The sequence below is a fragment of the Cryptomeria japonica genome, chromosome 3 (genome assembly GCF_030272615.1).
Source record: "Cryptomeria japonica chromosome 3, Sugi_1.0, whole genome shotgun sequence".
Taxonomy (NCBI): domain Eukaryota; kingdom Viridiplantae; phylum Streptophyta; class Pinopsida; order Cupressales; family Cupressaceae; genus Cryptomeria; species Cryptomeria japonica.
This window is the reverse complement of record NC_081407.1, coordinates 139,502,447-139,523,143: the sequence shown is the minus strand read 5'-3', so window position 1 is coordinate 139,523,143 and position 20,697 is coordinate 139,502,447. Positions and strand designations below refer to the sequence as shown.

The 20,697-nt window shown below is 35.6% G+C and overlaps 1 protein-coding gene across 6 annotated transcripts in view; it reads left to right on the top strand.

Annotated features, from left to right (window-relative positions):
* LOC131027336 (sister chromatid cohesion protein PDS5 homolog A) overlaps nt 1-20,697 on the top strand; it is a 188,996-nt gene that overhangs the window by 152,890 nt on the left and 15,409 nt on the right. For 4 of the 6 annotated variants that reach the window (XR_009102483.2, XM_057957361.2, XM_057957360.2 and 1 more), the window contains 2 exons: nt 1,585-1,623; nt 2,988-3,073. Coding sequence is in view for 4 of the 6 variants with exons in the window: in XM_057957361.2 (XP_057813344.1) it covers nt 1,585-1,623; nt 2,988-3,073 (125 nt within the window). In the remaining 2 variants the exon portion in view is untranslated. The remainder of the gene's footprint in view (nt 1-1,584; nt 1,624-2,987; nt 3,074-20,697) is intronic. The other 2 variants (XR_009102484.2, XM_057957359.2) reach the window with 1 other exon arrangement.

The following is a 20,697-nucleotide window of genomic DNA, read 5'->3' as shown; positions in this document are numbered from 1 at the left end:
ATTAAATAATTACAAAAATGTGGGGTTATGACACGGCTTTATGTTTAATCGATTAATAATCAATTCTTCATATTGGCAGCAGTGTGTGATGTTTAATAGAAGGTTTATCACAGGGTGAACCCACAATAGTAGGTTACACTTTTTTGGACAAAAGAAATTGACTTTTTTTGTCCAAAACTCAATTTTAGCCACGTTCTATCGAAACCCCCTTTCAATCAAATGCAAAAAACGTGTTCGATCGAAACCCCCTTTCGAAAGAATCCAAAAAAGCGTTCAATACAAAATTTGTGTCAAGGGGGCTCGATAGAAAGGGGCTTCAATCGAACCCCTTTCAATAGAACCTCCATGTTAGAGATCTCCCCCCCAAACTCTCCTGGTTTCTGCAAATTTCTGGCCTTTGAAGCTCAAATTGGGGGCTCAAATGGATGAATTTTGACAAACCTAAATGCATGATAGTAGTACTCGAAGCGAGCTTTCCAATGATTATTATTTAATATATATTGAGTTTATTATGATTTTTGTTTTTAGATTAACTAAACATAGGTTTCACACCAAACATCAACTTTTGAGTTCAAAGATTATGGAAAAATAGTAAACAAGTGAAAAAAAATTCTAAAAAATATCTATGCAATAGGTATTGAAGTACTCTTTCCAACAAAAAAGAAAATAATTTTCATACATACACAACAAGTTACAAGCGACCAAATGAACATATGTCAAAATTATAGTTAACTCAACTTCAAAATTTCATAAAATATGAAATATTGAAAATAATGTTATGAAACCAATTGCAAACATTAGATATGGATGTTACAAAACTAAATTCGAAAAAATCACATTCATATCTATTTTAAAAAAAAGTTATGCCATACCAAATGAGTATCACTCTTTAAAAATGTTGTTTTTTGTAAAAAACTAGTTTTTGAGGGAGGTAGAAAAATGGAAACAAAATGATTCCAAAAAAATTCAAAAAAATATATTTAGAATCTACACACAAAATGCAACAAATCACTAGTTCACATCATCTACAAATTCTTTATGGTTTAGTAGTAATAGGTGTCCGAATGTGAAATTTTTTCTGAAAATGAATATTGTAGTGTCAAAGTTGGCAAAAAAGTGTAACCCACTATTGTGGGTTCACCCCACAATGTTTATTCTTGATCCTTCAAAGGCCGATGATGATTGAATGTTGTCTTTCGATACCTTATCTTGCAATTGTGATTATTATTAAAGATAATGGTATCGTATTTGGTGATGGCTAATAAGCTCCAATTTGATGTTCATCAGTGATCATGATTAATCTTATGCTGATATATTTTACCTTCTATCTCGGTTATATGAACTTGATTTCCTATCTCCATGATGGTATTGGATCTTCTCGGAATATCTGATCATGACCTTGCTGTGGCATCATGGGAGTTCATAGATGTCAATGTAAGATTGTGATCAAGTTTATGAGATGGTTTGAGGTCATTGTGCTCGGTATAATAGAGATTGGATCCTTCTTGGGAAGATCAATGGCTTACTCCATAGATGCTTTGCAAGTCTTTATTCTATGATATGATGCTAACTATTTTATTTTAGGTGTATGAAAGTCCATCAACGAAGCTCTTCCCATTGGAGGTATGATTACTTCTTATCTTTCCATGAATCGTTGGTAATGCTGTTCTATCATCTTCTTGCCTTTATTTTGAATAAGAAAACCAATGTTATGGAAACTGTCTTATTTATAAGACTTCACAGTTTCTAATCTTTATTGTTTGTAAACTATAACTAATTAAAAATTCAGGCCTGCCACTCCTGAATTTTATATTTTTATTCAGCGCAAATTAAGGTGGGGATATCACACCTTGTTATACACTACTCATCATTCAATAGAGTGTTATGCATGCATACTCGACATTTTGGCGAAAAGGGATTCTATATTGTAAGTTTAGAAAGTCGGGGAGCCAAAAAGTAACCAAACTTTAATAATTCTCTGAAATGTGGTTGCTCCCCAACTTTAATAATTCTCTGAAATGTGGTTGCATTTTGGAAAACATAGTGACAGCCTTAGGTTTGATAAAAGTTTGAATTTACCAATCCTAAGGGTTGGACATTCAATTTGGGTTTCAAAATGGTGTTTTACAAACAACTTCATAAAGCAAACAAATGTTGAGCATGCTCTGCATCATGTTAGCACATTTTAAGATTAAATTAAAAAAAGACACCTCTATGACATAAAGCTCTATCTTAGCTTTCATAACAATTTTTTTTAAATTTGAAAATATTAAGTTATTGGTCTCAAATTAGTTTTAGTGGCTTAAATTTCACCAAAAACATGTGTTATTTTTTCTGTAATTTTTTATTGGCTCATCCAAATTTAGAAAATTACATTTTAACACTCTATGTTTCATTCTACACACATTAAAAAGAAAGGTTTTGACTCTTTTTTTTTAGTTTTCCATCATCCAAGATGTGTCCATTTTGGAAATTAGTAAAAAATAATATATTAACTAAAATATTAAAAATGAATACTTGTATTCATTTTATCTAATTTTCACTCAAATCAATTTGCAAAATAATTAGCAAAAATTAAAAAATGGGGGCAGCACACGAGAGTATTTTTGGGTAAAAAACATGACCACATTACGTGTTCTGAAAAATTAATCCTCTTAACCTTCACTTTTTAAAAAAATTAGCAATTTGACAGTTAGATTTTAAGCACTACTATTCTTGTTCTTATCATATCATCAAATTTGGAGCATAGGTATGTCAAATTACATGTTGAAGTTCAACATCTGCTGATTTAAGGAAAAAAGTGGTCACTTTTGACCCCCTTTTGCACTCCCATTCCCACGCATCTACCCTAAATGAAAAATTAGTTTAGTTGAAATTTATACTCAACACACATAGAACATAACATAAATTATAGAATTTTTGTCTAATATGTTCTTGTAATCTTGATGGTAAAGTGCTTATAATTATTTCAATCGTTCGTTTTGTAGAGTACTGGCAGTAAATTTGAGGAAAAAGATGAAGGGGGGGATTTGCTGGGACAAAGAATTAAAGTTTGGTGGCCACTAGATAAAAAGTAAGTCATTCTTTGCAATATTGCTCTAGAAACATTTAGTTTAGATTTTTCTTGGATGACTTTTACATAGTAGATTTGTGAGAAGCAGACGTCTTATATATACATAAAATAATTCACGTTCATTATTAGTATCTCTTATATAGTTTTTTTAAAATGAAATTATTAGCATGAACGCATATTCTATTAAATTAGATTAATTTGTTTTCAATCTGTATATTGCTACTTGAATAAGATTTGAATAATATATGTTTACATTAGGAAATTGTGAAAAATGCTTTATCGTAATTAAAATTAGAACTAAAAGCTAGTTCTATTAAATGTTTGGTTTATAGTTTGCAGAATACTTCAACAATTGTTTTTAATTGTTCTTACTTATATTTTCAATTTCTCATAAGGGTCTTGGCGCATGAATTGATAGTTTTCTTCAAGATGATTTTTTTCCCAATGAATAATTGCGGATGAAAATAGGTCCCTTGCCCAGCTAAAAATGATTGAGAAATTTGAAAACTGTCGTGAATACAATCATGGAGCTTCAATGGAAAAAGTACACTTGAACAAGACCAAAAAAATTTGAAAATAGATGAAATATATTTTATTAAATTCCGAACATAAGATGGCTAGTAAGAAAGGTAGTTGTCACTAATGAGTGACAACATGAAATTTATGTGACTTCATGTATCAGCTGAAGCAACAGCCCAATTCCATTTATAGCAATGATAAGTGTTGTACCCATACGAAACTTTTGTATTGTGCCAAGTTTTTAGAGCTGAACTATATTATTTTCTCAGAGCTCCATGTTTTGGATCTTGTTTGTTTCACAATCATCTTGTCACACTTTGGTTTTCTTCTAATCCTTGCTAGATTCATGGGCGCACTAGAAGAATACTTATACATGTAAAATGAAGAACATACTAATATGAAGAAAATTTATGTATAGGCATGTGCTTTAGGAAAGGTGCACACCTATACAAAGCAACCCTAAAAGTAGGTTTTCCTAGGAGGCCAAACATGTAACAACACAAGGAGCCTTTTGTACAAATGTGTTCAAGAAGATCAACATGCACGTAAAGAAGGATGTCAAAATCGAAAGTGGTGGAAATTGAAATGACATAAGTAAAGGAATGGGAATTTTAAAAAAATTAAAAAGAATTGACATGCGCTAAAGAGGAGTAGCACACGTATGGAAAGATCACCATCTAATTCAGGAGCATCCGGGCTCACAAGCAATCTTGCATCATCCAAAAAATATTTATTTTTTATGTTCAAGTTTTGCATTTCTAGTGTAGGCTGGAGATTCAAGAGAATATTTTAGAGTGTTGAAAGATAAAATATTTTTTAATCAAGACTTGGTTTCCATTTTAAATATCAGAGGAAAACAAAGTGTTTAATGTGATTTTAAAAGTATTATATTGCATAATTTCAAAGTTCTAAGGGTTAAAGGGATTCATTGACATATTAAAAATTAAAAATTAATTGATCTACTCAATTTGACTGCTTAGGGAAGTTTTCATAAGTCGAGTGACCATTGATATTCGATTCCATTCTGATACTTTCAAATCAGGTGCCTAAAATGGAGGGAAAAGCTAGTGATTTTTTAGAAAATAATTAAATTCTCTTAAATTTCCTAATGAGAATGACTTAGTTTATGTTTTTATTCATTTTTTAAAGAAAACACAGCGACAAGATGTTTGATATGGTGCAACACTCTTGGGTGCCACATTTGTAAGCATTTAATGAGGAATGACAAGCATATACAAAGGAATTTCAAAAGACGACTGGAGGGAAATTAAAAAGCAGATTTGGGTGCCTCTTTTTGATGCCGCACAAGTGTTATAATCTCTATAAAATGCGGCACTCAATTATGTTGAAAGGGCAGCAATCATCAACAGCAAGGTTGGAGAAAGTATTTGCAAGTTGCTCCAAGGATTGAATGAGGAAAAGTGTAGAAAATTAGCTTGCCAAGAGTAGAGGAATAGAAAATAAGAGAAGAATGAAATTGCAGGTGTGTTGGTGGTGTTCAAGGTAGCCATGAGGGCTGTAGGATGAGGAAAAACATCATATTTCAAAAAAGGATTGTAGCCAAGAAAGTTGAAGGCAAAAAGGTTTGAAGATTTGAAGGCATGAAGTGCCTAGAAACATTATAAAATTTCTAAATTTTGTCTCTTGTAAAAATCATCCATATATGGAATTTCTCATGAGGAATTTTCCTGTATGAATTTGTACAAAAGCTGAAATAAAGATATGTTTCATATTCTTTTTGTCGCATATATGTTAATGTGGATCGGATGACATGTTAAGGCCGCAAGATTGGGTAGTTTGTTAAGACCCCCCCTTCTAATCTTGTTTGCATCACCATCTATCTTTCAAGTCACAAGTTTGTATAATAGATGGTCGGTGCGCTCCTTTCAAATCCAAAATCTAAGTTCAAGGTCATTGGCACTTGTATATTTGATGTAGGGGCATCTCCCTCCCTCCCTCTCTTTTCGGCATTATTTCTTCTCTCAATTTTGGTTTGTTTTTTTTAGTCTGCCTCCTAATTTTGGTATGTCATAAATTTCATGTCACTATGTGTAAGTTACAAACTTCCTGCCACAATAGAGACAGGAAGACCCGACTGTTGCAAGGTGAAGAATGGTAGTTAGTCGGTTATCAACCAACTGCTAGACCTATATAAGCGGGGACTACTTGGTTTTCAGGGTTGGATGGTCAAAGTACAAACAAGGGATCGGACAAAAGAAAAGCCTGACAAGGAATATGGGAGTGTAATGTCCCCTTTTTAGTTCGTTCCTATTCCTAAGTGATTAGCCTATCATTCTGACCCTCGTAGGCTAATAATTGTGGATAGAGGGTGTTTTGAGGTAGGGGCTTGGTTAATGGGGGTTCTCGTCTTCTCTAGAATTCAATATGTTCCAGTTTGGTCTTCGTTTGGGCTCAGTTTCATATACTTACTATTTATAGTAAGTCAGAGTTACATAGAGAGGGACCCTTTCTATTTTTAGTAAGGCAGTTGCACGTACAAAGGATAAAATGGTCAACTTCCGGGTGCAAACGAAATTGAGAAATAATGTTTATTCGGGGAGTTATGATTATTTAATTATTAATAAAGTGAACACTTAATTAATAATTAATTATATAATAAGGCATTTAATGTTATATTATAAAGTTATTAATATTCCATAAAGAAGGGGTCAATGTATCATTAAAAAGGGGCCAATTGATTATTTAAGTGATGTGCCTAGGCCAAGGGGGTGAAATGAAGTTATAATGCCAACATTAAAAAAGTTTAATGAGTTAAAAAAGTGCTTTTTTGGAGAAATTCGACCCCCTCTTGGAGAGATATAAATATACATTGAAGAAGCCAATAAACTCATTTTGGATGCATTTGTTTTGAGAAGATTGTTTGAGTTTGTGGAGCCAAGGGTTTCTGCAGATCAATTTGTCTTTGGGAAAGAAAACTCCCATTGATAGCATAACTGAGGTGGTGAAAAACCCATCGAGGGGTTGCAGCTGAGAGTGAGGGATATTTCAGTCCTTCACATTAGAGCTTATTGAGATTTCGCAGAAGTATTCATGGAGAATAATAAGGAGACATACTTCAGCTTTAGGGTCTTTTGATGTTCGTTGTATCTACACCTTGAGGAAGAAGATAGGCGATTTATTTTGGAGCTTACAGGTGAAGAATCAACATAGGGTTTGAAGCAATTTGAAAGTATATCTATTGCAGACCTAAGTCTTTATCATTGGCAGCCATTATCGACCAGATTCCAAGCTTTTATTTCTGCTACAGTACCCATGAACAGTGACGCTACAGTGCCCGTGAACAGTAGTTGCTACAGTACCTTCCTCTTGGCATGTGGGGTTTATATCAAGCAATGGTTAAAGTTTGTCAAGTGCAGATTGCATACTTGTTGGAGAATGTTTATTGAGGATTTTAATTACTGGTTTACACTTCCAGAATTTGCTGTCATAACATTTTCAGACCTGCAGCCATTGACATGGAAATCCGGGTATGAAATTATTGCATGCCAACTATTTGTAATAATGCCCATGCATTTTCAATCATTGTAATCAATCTAAAATGCTGCAATTAAAGAGTTTGGAGCTACATATGATTTCATTTTGAAAATTGTTTGTTATTAGCTAAGAGTCTTGGCCCTTATTTAGACATTTGTAATAAGTCTATTGCCTTCTAATAAAGGGAGATATAAGGTTACATTTAGTTTATATGTTGTTACATGATTGTATGCCAACTGTTTGTCAAAATTCCAGTTAGCTATTGGTGTACATTTTCTATATTTTGGTCCATGTATTTGCATGCTAAGTCCAAACAGCATAACACGCAAGATTATACGACTGTCCAGAAAACCGCATAACACGCAGGTTATACAGTCTGAAACTAGAACAGCAGGAAATAAATGAATTGTTTGACAATATTCCCTTCACTTTAAGTCATATATGAGCAGGGGATATTACAAGGAGACAGGCCGAATGGGGTTGCAGAAAGGAAGATCGTGGTGAAGTCTGAATGTTTGAAGTGTGATGAACCATTGCAGACCGGTTCTTGTAGGGAATAGAAGAGATTTTGTAATGTGTTAGGAATCATTGTGAATGGGCAGAGTTAATTTTGTTTTTTGTGCGTTGTTCATCTATTTTGTATGCAACTCAGTTTTTGTTTCCCATCACAATTGGTGTAAGATTGTTGGTTTGACTAATCTTTGTTTATAACCTGAACTTCCTATCATTATTTCCTCTTGTTCTTTCAATTGTAAGTTCCTATAATTTCTGTTGTCAGCAAGGCTTCCATCATAGTGGTATTAGAGCCCTTAAGAGATTGGGATTTAGTGGTGTGGACAGAATGCCTCCAAGAAGAATAGGCAGAGGAGCTGCCCGAGGATGAGGTAGAAGAGAACATGGTGAAGGAGTCCAAGAAATGTTGTAGCATTTGATTTCTCGGATGGATGCTATGGAGAGGGCATAGAGAAGAGGAACCCCTGATGATGATTCAACTGATAATAAAGAAGAACAACCACGAGAGGATGATGAAGAAGAGCAAGGAGAAATTGAAAGGTTTGAAGAAAGATTATTGAGCACAGTGATGAATGTGGGTTCCAAACCCAAAATAGAGGTTCCTACTTATTCGGGAAGCCTCAATGGAGAAGATCTCATCGACTCGATCAATCATTTAGATAAAGATTTTGAATATGAGGGAGTTGCAAAAGAAAGGAGAGTGGAATTTGTGTACACTAGATTGAAGGGCCACGTTGCTATGTGGTGGGACTTTGCTCAATCCGAGAGAAGGAAGAAAAATAAAGACAAGATAAACTCTTGGGATCAGATGGTTGCAAAGTTGAAGGCTAAGTTCCTTCCGAGATATTATCAAACTAATCTCTTTAAAAAGATTGCAAAACCTAAAACAAAAAGATGTCTGTGAAAGATTATACTGAGGAATTTTATAAGTTGGTGATATGATCAAGGGATAGTGAGGATGACATGGAGAAAGTGGCAAGATATACGAATGGTTTGAAGGACAGTTTGCAAGACGAATTGAGTCTAGTGTCTCCTAAAATTCTTGAAGAGGCTTATCAACTTGCCATCAAGGCAGAAGAGAAGTTGCAAAGGAAGCAAAGTGAGTAGGACAGAAAGAGAGGACGAGGATTTAGAGGAAGGGGCTTGGAAATTCTAGTGGAACAGCCAATAATGATTGAGGAGGCTATCAAAATAAAGGGGGAAGATCATATGGAAGAGGTGGTTCTCAAGGTAAAGGAAGAGGGTTCTTTGGAAAATGCTTTAAGTGCAATCAATATATTAGACAAAAAAGTTGGTAATGTCCTAAATCTTCTCAAGGAGAGCATACAAAGTTTGAAAGGAGTAATCAAATTGTTCATGCTGACCAAGAGAGTGTGGGGTCACCTATCCACCACAAGGAAGAACCAGAATCAGGAGAATCTTTGTTACTAAAGAGGGTATTGTTGAAGCCTCATAAAGAAAGTCAAGAACCAGTCCAAAGGAGAGCGTTATTTAAAACCAAATGTAAGTCAAAAGGTAAATGTTGCAAACTAATCATTGATCGTGGTAGTATGGATAATATTGTTACAATAGAGATGGTAGATAAGTTAGGCCTTGAAAGAATTAAGCATCTATCTCCTTATAAGGTATCGTGGTTGCAAAAAGGACATCAATTGTTGGTAAATGAGCAGGCTTATGTTGATTTCCAAATGGATGGTTATAAAGATAGTGTGTTATGTGATTTAACGCCCATGGATGTGTGCCATGTATTGCTTGGAAGACCATGGTAATTTAACAGGAAAGTGGTGCATAATTGAAGGGAGAACATTTATACAATTGAGAAAGATGGAGTTAGGCATCTATTGATGCCTATCCAAGAGCAAGAAGTGGACAAAAGTAGTGGTAACCGTATCAAGGTAATGTTGGTAAGTGGTTAAAGGAGTTCATACATGATATGAAGAATGAGGAAGTAGGATTCGCTTTGGTCCTTAAACCTAAGTGTGTTTTTACTTAAGAAAAACTTGATAATTTGCCTCATGAAGTACAAAATATTTTAGATGAACACATGGATATTGTTGCATCTGATTTACCTAGTGAGTTGCCTCCTATAAGGAGCATTAGCCACCATGTGGATTTTATCCCACGGGCTAGCCTTCCAAACAAGGCTGCCTATAGGTTGACACCTATGGAAAGTGAAGAGATTAAGAAGCAAATGGAAGATCTTTCAAAGAAGGGTTTGATAAGGGAGAGGTTAAGCCCTTGTGTTGTTGCGACAATACTCGTCCCAAAGAAAGGGGGAGAGTGGCGTATGTGCACGGATTCTAGGGCTATCAATAAAATAACCATCAAATATAGATTTCCAATTCCTAGTATTGAAGATTTAATGGATTATTTAAATGGCTCAATGTAGTTTTCTAAGATAGATTTAAAAAGTGGATACCATCAAACTAGAATCAGATTGGGGGATGAATGGAAAATAGCATTTAAGATTAATGATGGTTTATATGAATGGCTGGTTATGCCTTTTGGGTTGTCTAATGCACCCAACACTTTTATGAGACTTATGAATGAGGTTTTAAAACCATTCCCAGGGAAATTTGTGATTATGTATCTTGATGATATTTTGGTGTTCAGTAGGTCCAAAGAGGAGCATATGGGGCATCTGAGGAAGGTGTTGAGAAGGTTACATGAGGAAAAGTTGCAGATTTATCTCAATGTTTTTGCAGCCCGGACTGATTTACTTGGGTTTTGTGGTGTCGAAGGATGGACTAAAGGTGGATAAGGAAAAGGTTCAAGCCATAATTGATTGGCCAACACCTAAAAGTGTGTTGGAGGTAAGGAGCTTTCATGGTCTTGCAAGTTTTCCTAGAAAATTTATTTGAAATTTCAGTCATGTGGTTGCTCCCATTCTTGAGACTATTAAAGGGAATAAAAAATATTTGAATGGACTAGAAAGGTGGAAGAAAGTTTCAGATGTTTACAATAGTCACTGGCTAGATCTTTACCAAGGCATTTGTGCTAAAAAATTATCAACATACATTTCTTTCACATGTTTTTATTATTAAAAAACCTGTGATTGTCATCCAACATGATGTTGGGTAAAATGGCCATTTATTTATACTATCCTCCCCTTCCACAAGTACTAATCACAAAATAAAAATAAAAAATTAAATGCCTTCTGTTGTTTGTAATTAGGGATGGCGGATTCCAATTGCCTTGGGCAACATTGGAATCCGCCTAAGGGGGCCAGCCCCTTCTCCAACGTGTAGGGCTGGGCCCTATACCTCTCGGCATCTCCTAAAGACTCCACGCTACATTCAAGCCTAACACGCCATCATGATAGGGCCAACCCTATCCCAATACATTTTGCATTAAATAAATTAAAAAGGTTTTAATTTATAAGGCAAGCCGACATGTTTAGGAGTATTGCTCGACATATAATAAGCATAAACCTCACATCACAATTCACTCATTCAGTTTTCATTCATGCGAAATGCATATGCCTGGCTAATGCGAACTTCAGGGAGAAATATTACATCTGCACTTACAACAATTACCTCTGCCACATCAGCAATTTACATCTGCTAGTTGAGGTGCGAAATTCATCATTAGGAGTCAACGAACTTAGTGAATACACAACGACTTCCTTGAAGGTCTGCAATCTAGGTTAAAGGAGCAGCAAAATGGCAGCAACCATCACTCATGTGACAGCAAGCTAATCTTGAAGGCAGCTACCTCAATCTGCCATCCTTCTTGTGACAACAACATTTGAACCTATAAGTGTTGTAATGATTACATAACTATAATCCATAATCAGATCTGAGGATCTTTTCTGGCTGGGTTTTTCCTCCTAGGAGGTTTTCCCAGGGTAACTGTGTCTTGTTCTCAATTTGTTCATTTCTATGTTGTCACTAATTCCAAATTCTTTCAGCTAATCAAACTAATTAGAAACTAAATATAAATTCTGAGTTTATATCAATCTGAAAGTGTTAAAATCGACATGGTATCAGAGCTATAGGCTAGATCAACTTTCAGATTTCAGAATTTAGTACTCCTTTATTTCCAGATTGTTGTCTCATTTGCAGGTCAGGTCAATGGGGCTGAAAGTTGAAGATAGGCTTGATGGAAATATCAATTTTGCTGCATGGAAGGTTCGAATCATGTTGGCTCTAGAAGAAGATCTTCTCCACTTCATAGAAGTGAAAGAGCTAACTGAACCTACAGATGCTGCTGAGCTAAAACAATTCAAGAAGGATGTTGTCAAGGCCAGAAAGCTTCTCATTGATTTAGTTAAAGACCACCTTGTCACCTCGATTGCCTCATTTACTTCTGCAAGGGAAATGTTCAGTCATCTACAAGGTACATATGAAATTAACAATCTCAGTAGGGCAATTACTTTAAGACAACAACTACTTAATGTCAAAAGAAGATTTTGTTGTTTCCTATTTTATGAGAATTTCAGAACTAAAGAATTAGCTAGGTACAATTGGTCATAACATGGAAGATAAGGACCTTGTCATGATTGCCTTAAATGGTTTACCACACTCATGGGAGTCATTTATTCAAACCAAAAGTGGTAGAACTGAGTTACCTACCCTTGATCGCCTTAAGAATGATTGCATTCAAGAAGAGTCTCGCCTCATCACAAGAGGGCAAACCAAAAGTCCTCATGTAGATGATCAACACATGCTTGCAGCCCAATGCAAGAAAGGTGGAAATTGGAAGAAGCCTTATCCAAAGAGAAATAGGGAATTCGGACCATCTAGTTCCTAGCACTCTTGGAAGAGACCAAAAGATACTTCGCGTGTTCGATGTTTTAGATGTGACAAGTTTGGTCACTATGCTAAAGAATGTTAGAATAACCCTACTCAAAGAGAAGCCAACCTAAACGAAGTCTCAGAACAAAATGATGACTTCTTATTCATCTCTGCTCTGTCTAGCAGCATACCTACAGATAGTAATACATGGCTGATTGATAGTGGTGCTTCCAGACACAGCACAGGCTACCGTGATCATCTTTCAGACTTAGTAGAAAAGGACACCAACCTTCACGTGGTAATTGGTGATGATGCTCGTTATTCGGTAAGAGGTTCTGGCACTACTTTAAATTTAAACTCTGGTATTTCACTGCATCTTAGTGACATCTTGTTTGTTCCTGGAATTAAAAGAAACTTAATTTCCATTTCTGCTCTAGAAGATAAAGGTTATCAAATTGCATTTTCTGAGGGAAAAGTGCTTGCTTGGCCTAAGAAATCTAGTTTTAAATCTACTCGTGTAATTGGTAATAGATATGATAGTTTTTATAAGCTCTCTACTAACCCTGTTCAAGCCCTCATTAATGAGGCTCCCAAATCTTGTTAGCTATGGCATAGAAGACTTGGACACTTACACTATCAAGCACTTCCCTCTCTTGAAAAGTTAGTCAAAGGTATGCCTAAACTCAGTCAAATTCATGATAAAACTTGCAAAGGTTGTGCTATAGGTAAAAATGTTAAAAGTCCCTTTCATAAAAGTGAAAATAGACCTAAAGATAAACAAGAACTTGTTCACTCTGATTTATGTGGTCCTATGTCTATAGCATCTCCTAGTGGATTTCTTTATTACGTAATCTTCATAGATGATTTCTCTAGGAAAACTTGGATCTACTTCTTGAAATCTAAAGAATCTATTTAAGTCTTAAGTAAATTTAAAGAGTTTAAAGCATTAACTGAAAACTCCTCTGGTAAAAGAATTAAATGTTTAAGATCTGACAATGGAGGTGAGTACACCTCTGGTAGCTTTTATGGTTTTTGTGTTGAGTCAGGAATTAAGAGGGAGTTTTATGTTCCATACAATCCTCAACAAAACGGAGTTGCTGAAAGGAAGAATAGAACTATTGTTGAGGCCTCAAAGGCTATGATTCATGATCAAGATTTGTAGACCTTCCTATGGGCTGAGACTTCTAGAACAGCAGTATATATCCAGAATAGATGTCCACACCGTGTTCTAAAGAACATGACCCCTAAAGAAGCCTTCATAGGATCCAAACCAGACATCAGTCACATCAGAATCTTTGGAAGTCCCATTTATGTTCATGTGCCCAAGGAAAAGCGAACCAAGTTGGAACCCTCCGGGAAGAAAGGCATGCTAGTCGAATACAGTGAATCCTCCAAGGCATTCAAGATATACATCCCTGGTCAAAGGTATGTTGAGGTAAGTAGGGATGTTACCTTTGAAGAAGATATTGCTTTTAAGAAATCAAAAGGTTCTTTTGTTATTGATGAAGCTAATGACAATTAAGACATGAATGTTGATACTAACCTTGAGATTCAGAGGGAGCTTGTTGAACCTCCACCTCAAAAAGAACATGATGATCCACCAGAGCCCATGAGTCCCATTGACATTGTTGTTACCAAAAAGAGGCCACTTTGGGTAAGAAACACCATTGAAGAAGCCGAAAGATTTGTTGCTCCCAATGGCACCTTCTGTGAAATCAGGAGACCTTAAGTATTCTCCAACTACGTTGCATTGATAAACAATCTCATTGAATCTGAACCTTGCAATGTTAAAGAAGCCTTGAACCATCGTGCCTGGAAGCTTGCTATGGATGAAGAGTATCAGTCAATCATCAAGAATGATGTTTGGGATATTGTGCCCAGACCCAAAGGTAAATCTGTTGTTTCCTCTAAATGGTTATTTAAAATTAAACATAATGCTGATGGTAGTATTGAAAAGTATAAGGCTAGATTTGTAGCTCGTGGTTTTTCTCAAAAGGAAGGCATAGACTATGAAGAAACATTTGCTCCTGTTGCTAGATATACTTCTATTAGAACTATAATAGCTATTGTTGTTGCTAGAGATTGGAAGCTACATCAGATGGATGTTAAGACTGCCTTCCTTAATGGTGTCATTGAGGAAGAGGTCTATATTGAACAACCTGAGGGTTATGAGATTCAGGATAGAATAACTCATGTGTGCAGGTTGAAGAAAGCTCTGTATGGCATCAAACAGGCTCCTCGTGCTTGGTATGAAAGAATTGATAAATACTTGTTAAGTCTAGGCTTTTGTAAAAATGATGCTGACTCTAACATCTACTTTAAGTTATCCAATAATGAAATGCTAATTCTAGTTTTGTATGTAGATGATTTATTTCTTACTGGTAAAGATGAACTTATCATTAGATGTAAGAAAGAACTAGCTTCAAAATTTGAAATGAAAGACTTAGGTCTAATACATTATTTTCTAGGTCTAGAAGTATGACAAAGATCTAACGAAATTTTTCTAAGTCAAGGAAAGTACACTATTGATATCTTGAAAAGATTTAGAATGATGGATTGTAAACCTATGTCTACTCCTATGGAATCTAACTTGAAGAAGTTAAGTGTTCCTGCAGCTAACTCTGATTTTGCAGATCCATCAGAGTATAGGCAGTTGATTGGATCACTAAAATATCTAATTAACACTAGACCAGACATATGTTTTGCAGTGAATGCTCTCAGCCAGTTTATGAGCATGTCCAAACATGTTCATCTTGTTGCAGCCAAGCACATTTTAAGATACTTGCGAGGCACAGTTGGCTATGGGCTGAAGTATCCACTTAACACTTCAATAACCTTGGAAGGTTATTCAGATGCAGATTGGGCTGGAAGCGTCAAAGACAGGAAAAACACTTTCGGCATTTGCTTCAGCTTAGGATCCGCAGTGATCTCTTGGGCTTGCAGAAAACAATCCTCAGTGGCACTAAGTACTGCTGAAGCTGAATATATTGCAGCAAGTGTAGCTTCTAGGGAAGCAGTATGGCTTCGCAAGCTTCTTGCTGGGCTGTTTGGTCAGCCTTAGGATCCTACAGTTATTCATTGTGATAATCAGAGTTGTATCAAAATGTCTATCAATCTAGTGTTTCATGACAGGTCAAAACATGTGGAAACCCATTATCATTTCATTCGGGATATGGTGCAAAGAGGCGCCATTCAGCTGAAGTATGGCAGCACTGATGAGCAGGTTGCAGATATTCTTACCAAGCCTCTGTCCAAAGTGAAGTTTGTGTACTTCAGAGACAGACTCAGTGTTGTGGAAAATGAAACCCTAATTGAGAGGGAGTCTCAACCTCAGTGATACATCGTGTTGTATTAAACCACCCTTTGCGCGCAATGTAAGGTGATATTGTAATCTTCTTAGGGAGAAGTGTAATTATTAAACATCCTTTGCGGGCAATGTAAGATGGTATTGTAATCTTCTCAAGGAGAAGTGTAATTGTTAACCATCCTCTACCGGCAATGTAAGATGGTATTGTAATCTTTTCGGGGAGAAGTGTAATTGTTAACCATCATTTGCGGGCAATGTAAGATGGTAGAAAAGATCCTCTCCACCCTCTGCGGGCAATGTAAGGTGGATCCAGTCTATGCTTGTGTGCGAGCTGGAAGATTAAAATTACGTAGTTCCATTCTATGCTTGTGTGCAAGATGGAAGACTACAATATTTTGATTATGTAATCCATACTTGCTTGTGTGCAAGATGAAAGATTATGGTTATGTTTCTCTTCCCTAATTAAGAGGGAGTGTTGTTTGTAATTAGGGATGGCGGATTCCAATTGCCTTGGGCAACATTGGAATCCGCCTAAAGGGGCCAACCCCTTCTCCAACGTGTAGGGTTGGGCCCTATACCTCTCAGCATCTCCTAAAGACTCCACGCTACATTCAATCCTAACACGCCATCATGATAGGGCCAACCCTATCCCAATACATTTCACATTAAATAAATTAAAAAGGTTTTAATTTATAAGGCAAGCCGACATGTTTAGGAGTATTGCTCCACATATAAATAAGCATAAACCTCACATCACAATTCACTCATTCAGTTTTCATTCATGCGGAATGCATATGCCTGGCTAATGCGAACTTCAGGGAGAAATATTACATCTGCACTTACAGCAATTACCTCTGCCACATCAGCAATTTACATCTGCTAGTTGAGGTGCGAAATTCATCATTAGGAGTCAGCGAACTTAGTGAATACACAGCGAATTCCTTGAAGGTCTGCAATCTAGGTTAAAGGAGCAGCGAAATGGCAGCAACCATCACTCATGTGACAGCAAGCTAATCTTGAAGGCAGCTACCTCAATCTGCCATCTTTCTTGTGACAGCAACATCTGAACCTACAAGTACTTGAGATAAATGTTGTAATGATTACATAACTATAATCCATAATCAGATCTGAGGATCTTTTCTGGCTGGGTTTTTCCTCCTAGGAGGTTTTCCCAGGGTAACTGTGTCTTGTTCTCGATTTGTTCATTTCTATGTTGTCACTAGTTTCAAATTCTTTCAGCTAATCAAACTAATTAGAAACTAAATATAAATTCTGAGTTTATATCAATCTGAAAGTGTTAAAATCAACACCTTCTTGACATGATAAAATCTCTTGCTTTCTACTAATACCTTCCACAAATTTTGCCCCAAGCTTAGACAAAACCTTCCACAAAATACTGTCCAAATTCTAGCAAAAGAACAAAGAAAATCCAAGCCATAGTTTGTGGAACAAAATATCTAGTAAAATATTGTTTATTAAGAATTGTGAAAAATATCTAAAAAATATGCAAAAAAACCTAGCTGCCTAGATTTGATGTGAAAACCCTCAATTTTTGTTCAAACCTTAACTAGTGGATTGTAGGAAAAATCCTAGCTGCAGGTACCCCTAGTTAAAAATTAAAAACTACTCAAAACTACAATTTTTCAAAGAAAAAGCACCAAAAATACTCTATAACTCTAGCCACATTAAATAAACCAAAATAGTAGCAATGTTTATTTAAACCTTGAATGCAATTTTTAATGACAAAATCAACGAAATCTATCACCAAATCCCCTCGAACCTTTTTTTTTTAATTTTTAAAGGCAAAAAATCCACCACTGAAACCATATTGATTGAATATAGGCTTGATTTGCAGAAAAGGACATGTGATTTTGGAAAAAAGTCTACCTACAATTTGCACCAAATACTAGTCGTGATTTTCTATAAAAGAATCTTTCCTTTCTAGCCACAACTCAATAGAAAAATGCCATGATTTTTTCACCCTTGATGCAAATCCGTATGAGTGTGATGTATAATGTCTTTTGGCTCTTTCCTGTGCTACTAGTGATCCCTCAATTCATTTTTGCCAGCAAAATCCCTAGGTAATCACTCTTTAACTGATCCCAAAGCTCTAGTTGAGCTCTAGTTGAAAGACTACCAAGATATTCATTCAGCTTAATGAAATAAGGAGTGAAAGTGTCCTTACATAAAATTACAATAGACTTATCCAATGTGGATAAGAATGACTAAAGTAATCAAGCATAAAGCAAACTAAAGTCAAAATGTCTTTATTAAATCTATAAATTTAATTTAGATCCATGAACTCTAGGCCCAACACTAACACTAACACTACCACTACTCTAAGATTTGGTAAATAGAGGAATTGAAGAAGAGTCTCCATAAATGGCTGTCCTCTCTTCTCTTTGCCTCTATTTTAGTTCCTTTTGATGCTCAAATCTCTAATTGGTTGTGTAGCATGCACACAACATCATGACGTGCTTTTGTGCATTCTTTAATGTCTCAACATAATATTTGTGTAGTGTGATATTTCAAAAATCAAAAGGAAATAATGATTTTCATCATAGATGACACACTCGCAGAGTACTCGGCGAGCTTCAAAAACTCGCCGAGTTTTTGAGCTTTGCGAGTTTTTCTGACTTTAACTCGCAGAAAAAACTCGCTGAGTAATCGCCGGCGAGTTTCTTTAAAAACTTGGCTAGACTAAAAAAAGAGGCCCAAACATGTCAAAAAATTATCAATTTTTGTTTTTTCAGGTCAATTTCATTCTCTTCAACAGAATATACACATGAAATATAACATTTAAGTATAAGTGGCATTTCAATATGTCTTTTTCCTTTCTTATACTTTATGACACCCGACGCCTTTATAAAATAATAAAAGTATTTTTGGCCCCTTGACCCCAACTTGGGGGCGCTGCCCCCAAACCCCCGTTGAAAAATATAGGTGGAAACTGCGCTGATGGAAGTAGGGGAAATTTAACCTCTGAGTCTGATTATGCTCCAAGTCCATATAACAACATAATTAGCATTGAAGAAATCTTGGTATTATACATTTTAGAGTTGAAAGTTTGAAACTATAAGTATGAATGATGAAATTTCAAATATTGCGCGTTTGTAGATCTCCACCAAGATCTAAACCTATCTCTCTACCCCTCTTTTTCTCACCCTCAGACCCCGGCGAGGGGTGCTACTTTCAACCTAATTTTAATTTGTAGATGCTTGGTGGCAAAATTGGGGTGGAAATACCCCAAATCTCAAAAAATTTGCCCTCAGAATCTTATGTTAACCTTGTAGTTCATCCAGTTGTGAGCACAATTAGAGCTTGTTTGAAACCATCAACACGAAGAAGAGGAGCAAGCTAGCTCAAAAACACCTCAATGACCTTGTCTTTGTGCAATATAATCTTCGATTGCACGTAAGGAAGGTAGAGGAAGTAGCAGGTGGTCCACTTGACTTGGATGATATAGATCCTTACAGTGATTGGACATCACAGGAGCAACCTCCATTGTTTTCTGAGGATGACAACACTGATTTGGAGAGGCAAGCTATGGAGGAGGGGGGTGGATTTGCTTTCATGCTGGATGACATTAAGGAGGAAGAGAATGAGGATGAGGAGTCATTGCCAATGCCACAAGCAGGTGGAGACATAGCTTCATCCAGGATGGAGGATGAGCCAGCCATACCGAGCGAGGAGGCACAGTCACGCCCACTACAGACTTCTAGGAATAGACCCTCTAGTTTTACCTCTCCTCTAGTTTTACCTAGAGTTGGGAAGAGGAAGTTGTAATTGTAATTTGTAATGATGTATTTGCTTTTGGTTTTACAAAAACTATTTACTATTTTGCTTCCAGCCATCAGCATTCCTCATGAGGATGCGATTTTGTAGACACTTTGCATTGAAATATATCTAGAATCAGCTTGTTTCTTTTGTGTTATCATTTATTGACTCATTGGATGCATCTTCTCATTAAATTTTGCAAAAAAATGCGTTTTTTATTAAAATTAAGTGTGTTTTTACATTGCCGAGTTTTTCGCCGAGTTTTTCCGAGTTTTCCCAAAGTTTTTTTCCCAGGGGCTTGGCGAGTCGAGCCGAGTCACGAGTAGTTCAACTATGGTTAGTGCCTCCCTCAAACGTTTTTGACTTGCAATGCATGCAATTTACCTCCCCTTCTTTGAATCAAGGATATGTTTCCAACATGAGCCCTTTCTAACTAGGGTCGACATTAGAACATTTTATAAATGTAAAGTACATTGCAATAAGAAATAAATGGAAAATTAATTTATATCCATAGTTTATAGTTAAATTAAGATATAAAAATAAAAAAATAAAAAATGGTAAGGAATTACAGCTAAGGTTTGTTAATAAAAAGATTTAAAATATCTAGTTTTTTTGTTTTTTTTGGTTCCATCAACCTAAAATGGAATAAAAAAACAAATATAAAAAATACATAAAATTTAAATAACAAAAAATGAAAAAAAAAATTCAAAATACAAAATTACCTCTTCAAATCGATGGTGGGCTGCTTCAAATCAATGGTGGATTCATCCAAATGTTCTATAGGATCTTATAAATGCATCAATGGTTTCCACAAACCTGCCCAAATGTTAATCAATCAATCTTCAATGTTGCTCAATTTGCGTGTTGGCTTCTCTTCTATGGCATATATTTTGGCTCCATTGCTCTTTTTTTCCTCCTCTTTGTGCTTACAAATGAAATGAGTATGCCTATAGAGTGTTAAGATTATATTTTGAATGAATAGGTTTTAAGTTTTTTTCTTTTTTTGTTTTGTTAATTATCTATTGCAACTAAGTCCATCCGTCGAGACTCATATATATATATATATAGTTTTCACATATAGTTTGATATACATCAACATACATATAATATTACATATTTACATAGTGATATATAGATTAATAGACTAATAAGGCACAAATTCATTTCAAGTCTTTTTTTTGTTTGTCACATAAATATTATTTATCAATGTATCTAATTTTGATCAAGGATATATATCAATATACAATATAATGAAGACAAGCTTAAATAGCACAAGC